Genomic DNA, 8,518 nt, shown 5'->3' on the forward strand with positions numbered 1-8,518 from the left:
TAAATAAAAAATATTGATGCATTTAATCGGAGCAATAGTTTTAATTAAAGGAGAGTTATTCCATAGGATAGTAGTATTTTTTTTTCTTCCAATTTTAGTATGATATAATTTAAATAGAGTAAGATGGTTTGTGCAATCATGTCTATAGATGATTTTGATATTTAAATATAAGGTTGAAGTTAGAATTTGTGGTACTTAGTAATAAAGAAAGTTAAGTGTGCAAATGCATATATCTATCTATCTATCTATCTATCTATCTATATATATATATATATATATATATATATATATATATATATATATATATATACTTGGCACAAATATTGAAGGTGCAATAGCGAAAGTGTTCAAACATGACTAGATGTTTAATTAATTAAAAGAGTCAGATATCTGATGAAAACTTTAAAAAAAAACATGACTATGCTTGACAAAGCCTTGACAGTCGATTAAGATGAACTAGATGTTTGAGAAAAGAAGAAAATCCAGAAGTGAGGCTTCTTGGCAACTCTGAGTGGTTTTCTATTTGTACAAAAGTGAGTGATAATATTTATACAAAGTGGTTTATTGTGAAGTAGATTAGGCACATTAAATCTTGGAAATAGTTTTGGTAATGAAATAACCGACTGAATGTGTTTTTCAATCGTGTGAAACTTGAGTCGACTAGTTAATTGACTTGGAATAAATTAATAAAAAAATAATTAATCAAATCAAATAATGTTGAATTTGGAGGATTTCAATATCCCTTAATTATGTATCTCATTGAAAAAAAAAATCCTATAAATACATCCTACTTGGAATCCTAAAAGCTAGTCTATCGTTCATTTGATTAATATGAGAACCGTTGACCAATGTGTCATTTGACTGATAAAAGGGCAATCAACTTAGGTCAATTTGACTTAAGAAATTGCTCTACTATTACAATGAAATAATTAATTTATTAAGTCAGTTGATCTCGAAGGTTGTGCAAGCACAGCCAATGGGTGAAAGATTCAGTTAACTAATAGAGCAATTAAGCGTTTACAACAGAATGATTAATCTATTACAACAGTGAGTTTGCAGAAGACCAATTTTTTTTTTTAAATTGATATGGGATATCCGATTTACACTTATTAATCTTAGAATAATCATTTCAATCTTATAAAAATTTATTATCGGTCATTAAGATAAATTAAAAAGTACTCACAATGAATAATTCATCAATCTTAAATCAACCGTTTATTAAAAAAAATCATCTATTAATTCATCAAAATTGAGACTCAATTGATTGAAATGACAAATAAAGTTATCACATGTGAATGAATAACTTACCAGAAGTATTTTACAATTAGTTACTCCCTACAAGTACTTGAGTAGTAGATTGTCACGTAAAAATAGAGATTGAATCCTCGAACCAACAATTTCTTTAAAAAATAAAATCTCTCCCATCTAAAGATGGCGCTCAATCATCATCATTTATTCCTTTAATCTCACTATAAGACCGGTAATGAAGAACACATAGGATGAACACGTCACCTTCGCCGCACATTACAATTGATTAGACCATTATAGAGAAGATACTATGAAGTTCAAATGAAAACTTGATTAAGAACTAAAAATAGGGATTAAGAGGCTAAAAAAAACTAATAGAAGTACTTATTTTCTTTTATCTTCTCAACTTTCACTCTATTTCTCTTGTCGTAATTGTAATTTTTTTCTTTTTGCCAAAAGTTTGAAGAATTTTCGTATTCTAGAAGGTATTTGATAAAGAGAATTAATAAATTTCGTGAAATGACTTGCCTAAGAGTATAACCCATAGAATAGAAATTTAGAACTGGAACCACAAATACTTTCATTTGCATTTTCTTTATTTATTTTTAAATTTGTGTTTTATTGTTTCTTTGTTGTAGCGCATTCCTTTTTTTTTAATAGAAGTTAAATGATTAATTATTCACACCTTCCTCTAGCCTCTATTTCAATTCTACATTCCAATGCCTAAAATAAAAATCTAAGACCACTGCTATTCTGTGTAGGTTAAAGAAATCCATACATGCTGATTTTCAATTTGAGAGGTGTAGTAGATCCATTAAGATGAAATGAACATATCACTTTAATAATTAGCCATCTATGAATCAAAATGAAAATGTATGTCTGGTGGGGGAGCTAGGAGGGAAGATGCTCACCTCCAAAATTAGTTGAAATGAAAGTGCAAGTCTAGGACCCACAACAATACATTCATATCTTAAAATCTAAATTTAAATTTGCGTAAGTTCATGAATTTAAAATCTCACCATGATAGAGAGAGTTAGAAAGGTAGGATTACAAATTTCGGTTTTGATGACTGAGTATAAGTTGGATGAACAACAATCCATTTTAAGGGAGAAACAGAGATTAAAAAAAAACTATTACATTAGATACGACACAACGGAAGAGATGATTTTAAATTTGGACTAAATATATCACATTAACACGAAAAAGTAGATGAATATTTTTTGTTGATTCAACTATAGACGAACCTGTCAAAATGAAGTCAGTTGGAAGGGAAAGGGGCTGAGCGGTTGGAACTCCATTCACATTAGGTTAGCGCCTCCAGTGCAAATATGGTTGGTGAAAATTTTATAACTCTTTCTACTATCATATTTAAGATTTATCCCACTAAATAGGGTTGACTATTAATAATGAAAATTTTGCTGAATTATAAAGAGAAAAAGTGGCAGATGATGAAGTTGAGATGGACTTGCCTATGAATTGCTGAATTATAAAGAGAAAAAGTGGCAGATGATGAAGTTGAGATGGACTTGCCTATGAATTGCTGAATTATAAAGAGAAAAAGTGGCAGATGATGAAGTTGAGATGGACTTGCCTAGAGTATTCATTGAAGCTGAAAGCTCGAACTGAACTCAAACTGTGAGGAAAGCGAGCAAAAGACACTTCTGCAGGAACCTGAAACGAGAGAGAAAAAGTGGCAGATGGTGAAGTTGAGATGGACTTGCCTAGAGTATTCATTGAAGCTGAAAGCCCGAACTGAACTCAAACTGTGAGGAAAGCGAGCAAAAGACACTTCTGCAGGACCCTGAAACAAGAGACGAATCTCCTCATCGTCTGACTGTGCTGCATTAACGAATCAAAAGCTCAGTGGAGACACAGTGAACTGACGACTGAAAGTATTCTACGAATAATCCTTTCATTCCATAGACCCAGTCTGTTTCATCATTCTATACTGTGAACCAAACAGGTTAAAGCTACATGGAATGGATGCTTACTTTCCTAACTGATGTCTGAGAAGCCATAATGTATTCAGTCATAATGCCTAACTGAAATGAATATACAACAATAGCAATGTTGATGAGGGTCATGCTTGTATTGTTCATTGCGGTTCTGTTGTGAAAAATTGCAAGATCTCTTCGAGTGAACACTGAGAGATCTTCTACAAAATAGGTCAGAATCACTTTACAAACTGAAATTAATTTGCAACTTGCATCTTGGAGATATTTGCTCACGTTTACTATCGAAAACAGCAATTGATGAGTGCACATTTTGATGCTGATGCAGCGGCAAACAAGAACTGCAGAGTAGAATGATTCACAATATTGCTATTAGTGCCTGTCAGGGTCCTTTGCCTTCATTCTTAAATTCAAGTAGCATTTGCCTTATATAGGCAGAGAAGGTAATCAGCTTGTATATATCATATATCTCAGGTCCATCAATAACGCTGCCTGTTCAAGGTAGCATGTCAAACAAACTTCAGGACAACGTATTTCAACTAAAAGGAAAATTGCAATGTTAGTTCATAAGATCAAAATGCACTTTCTTATATTGATATAAGAAATCTAAATTGCATGACATATTCACACCAAAGTAGGACACTTGATATTGGCTCATTCAGAGATGCACTTAGTTTACTTGGATGGAAAGATAAGAGGAAACAGGAGGAAAAACAAAAAGGCATAAATAACAAGTATAAGGCATTCCATGTTTCCTATTTTTCACTCCAAACACAATCTCCCCTTGCTTCACAACATATATCAACAAAAGAGCAAAGGGATCCAACCCCTATGGACTCAATTGTGGAAATAAGTACCTAACGATTAGCAAGGTATTGGAGATTTGAAGGCAATTAACAAATATCTGCTTCTGGTTCCTTAATGCTCCGCTGAAACACATGCAATGCGTGTGAGCACATGCAGAATTTCTCCATTGATATGTTTATAATATCTGAGGAAAGTATCTAAATCTTGAATAAAAAAACACTTCCAGTTACTTTAAATTAAACCACCAAAGGAGCCAAGGGATATCTCTCTCAAAAAAAAAAAAAAAAAAAAAAAAACTGAAGGAAATGTTCATAAGGAAATTGCATGAATTAGTTTACTTTGCGTTCAATATCAATGAACACCTTTTATTTCTGTTGTTAATTAAAACAGAACTCGTCTTGGTTGTGATCTCCATCCCACCTATTCATTCAGGGATTGAACCAAAGGAAGTCACTCACTGCCCTAAAGCCTTGGGAAGGGAATGAGTTTTTATAATAATATAAGAAGAGCTGCAGTTGTGATAGGTGACTTTCTAACTGAAGTTTCCTTTCTATCCGGGTTTCACCTTGAGTAAGAGACTCTGCTGCAACTCGTTCGCACAACCAATACATTCAATCAAAACTTTTGCCCAAAGGAAACATCAGACAGGGAGTGAGAAAAATAGAATGCTCATTTGCACCAACAAAGGAAGTGCTCACTTGCGTTCCCTTTCTTCAATGGCAGATGAGAAGCTCTTTTAGCACCTTGATTCAACAAATGCCACCAGCTTAGTAGGGGAAGCTACTTGGGTTGTATCCAGATAAAAAGGAGGGTGAAGCCATGTTGCAAAGTCAGTATAGAAAGTGTTCACACAGGAACATGTATTTAAAGATAAGAATCAACTACCCTTCTATCTTTCCTGCCCATCTCACTATCTCCTTATTCTTTTTTAAAACTGATTGCATTCAGTAAAAAGTTTCTTCTGCATTATCGTATTGCACCAGAGCTTTGACCTTGGCATGTGAGTAGGATTTCTGAGAAAAACTTTTGTGGGTCTCAGAGCCGAGCACATGTTCAAAGACTGAATTTATTTTACTGATTGGATCATGCACATATGGCTAAGATAAAAAATGTATGCCGCTTCTTTTATAATAAAGGAAAATAAATGTGGGTGCTTAGAACTATTTCATATAAAGTAATTTTGAAGCTCATAAAAGCACCGCATTATCTAGGAATATAGATAAAAAAAAAAAAAGGAAAGAAAACAGGAAATATGGTTGTTGATGACTAAATGCCTTCGGAGATGTCAACATGAATTGCTACACAAAGATATTGCATAAATCCATTCATCTTCGTTGGAACTGAAGTAGAACACTTTTTCCATGATATGAATTTGCTCGGTTTTAAGTTGCAGTATAAGAAACAAATTGTTGGATTAGACAAATTGAAACGCTCTCTGCAACACCAACACTGCTTAATAAGATGATGTCCCCCACAAAAATATAAAACCTAAAGAGTGCATAAACTTTCCTTCAAGCAGGAAGGATCAAATGCAATCCTCCCCGGAAAGAAAGGTGTGCTTAATGCTTATTAGAAGGCACAGTGTGGAACATGCAAGGTAAAACATTATCGTTTGAAAAATAACAGAAATACATTTAGCAACACACAAACTCAGCTAAAATTAAAAAACATATTTGTTTTCTAAAAAAAACAAGTCCAAGTGTAATCCCAATTGTACAACAATCATTTGGGACATAGACCTACTTTTGAACATGCCTGCTCAAGACTTTCACTATATTGGTATTTTTAGCATAGGCTAGTATATCAACATGAACAAAGTCAAGTTTTCGTTTGATAGACAGGCATTGGTACACCGACTAATTAACTGAGATGCATCAGTAGTTCATCCCCTATTTAATGTGTGAAATCAGCATGTGCTCAAGAATTTTACACCATTTGTCGAAAGTTTTACGAAACAAACCATATAGCATCTAAATGTTGCAGATAAAATGTTAAATTACCAGTCTGATATCATTAGCTTCTAAGGTAAGAGATCTCAGTTTGCCATAAGATTTTCCATAATCTGAGTTCTAAAAATCTCTTCAAGGATTTTGAAATGGAATGAGATAGCATGCACTTCAAAAACTAATCAAGCGAACTTCTGAGGTGTACAGTTTGTTGCCCCCAGTTTCAGTATATAGTTTCTTACTGTTGCAAATGCAGCAAAACCTATTCAGATTCGCAAGTCAAGAGACAGAAAAGGAATCCAATTTGCATAACCCTTTTGGAAACATCAGGAATAACATAAACTAGATTTTAACATTTCATCTTTTTTTTTGATTCAGTATATAGTTTCTTATTGTTTCAGTAATATAACAAGCCGCATAAAGGCATACCTGCAGGAGTAATTGTTAGATTCAATTTTGTATCGCTGAGAACTGACTGATCTCTCTCTTAATAGTCTCCGATACGTTTAATATCCATGGAGCTATGGTTCACCAGGCTTCCAACTCTCCAACACCTTCAACAACACCAGTGGAGGCAGCTTTCTTTACCCAAAATTCTTCGACTTCAATTTCCGTAATCCCATCACTAGTCCAATTCCTAATCTCCTCCCAGTCTTCCCCAATCCCAGACTCAAACAGGTTGGCAAAATCATCATCCTCATTGCCTTCTTCCTCCTCCTCGTCGTCCTCTTCCTCTTCCACAGAGTCCGCATGGTCACTGTATCCAACATCTTTTCTCCTCTCCCTCCTCATCTTCTTCCCCTCCCTAACCAACTCCATCAACCTCCTCTTCTCCTCCAGCAGCTCGTCCTCCACTAACAGCTTCCCCTTGTCGTCATAAGCCTCCATCAAGAACACCGAGTGGCGCACCCCCTTCACACTCACGTAGAACAACTCAGGGTGGCGGACCAGCAACGCCCTCAGCCGGTTGGGCAGCCCGAAGTCCTTCCTCAGGTGCGTCAAGTGGTCCACCAAGGTGCGCTTCTCCACCGTCATTCCCAGCACCTCTCGCACCACCGCGCACGCCCTCTTCTCAGCCTCTTCAGGCGACAACCAACGGCTCTGTTCTTCTCCTCGATCGGCCGTAACCGCATAGGGGGAGACGTCGGGCATCTCGCGCAGGCGAATTAGGTAATCACGGTGACGGCGCTTGAGATTGAGGCCGCGGCGAAGGGGGAGGTGCTTAAAGCGCGAAGGGCGATCGATGATGGGGCGGCGGTCTTCGCAGGACAGAGGCGGGCGGAAGGAAGGAAAAGGGACGGCGAGGGCGTCGTCCCAGGCGACGAGCTGGAGTGCGCGGCCGTACGATGTGTCGACGGTGCGGAAACGGTCGGGGTGGGAATTGCAGAGATGCGAACGGAAGTTCGGGGGGAGGCCAAGGTCAGGGGCGAGGTGGACGAGCTTGGAGAGGAGGAGGGATCGGCGAGGGGAGAGCATGAGTAGGCGTTGGAGTTTTGAGGCGAGGGCAGAGGTCAGGTGGGAGCGAGCAAGGGACTCGCGAGCGGCGAGATCCTCGGCGGCAGGGGTGAGGGCAACGGAAAGGAGGTCGGAGGGGGAGCGGAGGATGCGGAAGAGGGCTGGGTAGCGGAGGACCATAGAGAGGAGGGAGCGGGAGGGGGGAAGGCCGAGGTAGGGGCGGCAGCGGGAGAGGATGCGGAGGGGGAGGAAGTGGCGGGGTTTGGAGAGGAGTAGGGTCTTGAGCTTGCGGGCGAAGCGGAGGCGGCTGTGCTTGGATGCGTTGCGGTCGAGCGGGGGGAAGCGGACGATCTTGGAGGAGGAAGCGGTGACGGTTAAAGGACGAGGAAATTTCCGTCCTGTGGTGGTGGTGGTGGTGGTGCGGTATGAGAAGGAAGTGGAGGAGGAGGGAATGATGGTGGCCGGGAGGAAGGAGGACTTGAGAAATGGGGAAATGCAAGGGTCCGCACTCAATCTCGGTGGGCTGAGAACAGGAAGGGCAACGAGCGCCATGGCCGCCGTAAAGAAGAGGATCGACAGCCGTGAGATGCCGGAGAAGAGGTACACGCGACTTAGAAGGCGGCGCAGCGCGTCGGAGTCGGACGCCTGCTATTCTGCGACGGAGAAAGGGGATAGATATTTATGCACAGGAAAAATTCAGACAGAATTTCAAAATGCCCCGCAAAGTTTACCTAATTATTTAAAATATCTCTGGAAAAGTCTTAACACAGATACCTAAATTTAATAACAAATGTAGAAAGGGAAACAAGAGTGTAATCGAGTAGAGTCGAGTTGAATTCTTGAATGTTTAAATTTAGATCGTTTATAATTGAATTGAGCTCAAGTTGTATTTAACGAATATATTTATTGCTCACGAACTTATTCGAGCTTTTATCGAACCTAAACTAATTTAATAAATATAAATTATAAATTTAAATATTTATTAAAAATAAAATTATATCTTATTATTATTATTATTTTATTAAATATCTTCCCCCTTTACTAACTAACTTTGGTGAAGCCTAAAATGAATTTACGTTAATATCTTTTTTTCTATTCACACTAAAAATA

The 8,518-nt window shown here is 37.9% G+C and overlaps 1 protein-coding gene across 3 annotated transcripts; it reads right to left on the minus strand.

Moving 5' to 3' along the window:
- Positions 1-3,210: 3,210 nt before the first annotated feature.
- On the minus strand, positions 3,211-8,083 carry LOC122051447 (protein WHAT'S THIS FACTOR 1, chloroplastic-like). 3 transcript variants are annotated; one of them, XM_042612593.1, is made up of 3 exons: positions 6,383-8,083; positions 6,008-6,194; positions 3,211-3,692 (listed from the first exon to the last, which is right to left on the minus strand). In XM_042612593.1, exon 1 carries the CDS (start codon positions 7,958-7,960, stop codon positions 6,482-6,484), a length of 1,479 nt encoding a protein of 492 aa, XP_042468527.1. In that variant the 5' UTR covers positions 7,961-8,083; the 3' UTR covers positions 3,211-3,692; positions 6,008-6,194; positions 6,383-6,481. The 3 variants fall into 3 exon arrangements, with proteins under 3 accessions (XP_042468527.1, XP_042468529.1, XP_042468526.1); XM_042612595.1 differs by having other exon boundaries at positions 6,008-6,215; XM_042612592.1 differs by lacking the exon at positions 6,008-6,194.
- Between the last annotated feature and the right edge of the window lie 435 nt (positions 8,084-8,518).

The sequence above is a fragment of the Zingiber officinale genome, chromosome 3A (genome assembly GCF_018446385.1).
Source record: "Zingiber officinale cultivar Zhangliang chromosome 3A, Zo_v1.1, whole genome shotgun sequence".
NCBI lineage: Eukaryota > Viridiplantae > Streptophyta > Magnoliopsida > Zingiberales > Zingiberaceae > Zingiber > Zingiber officinale.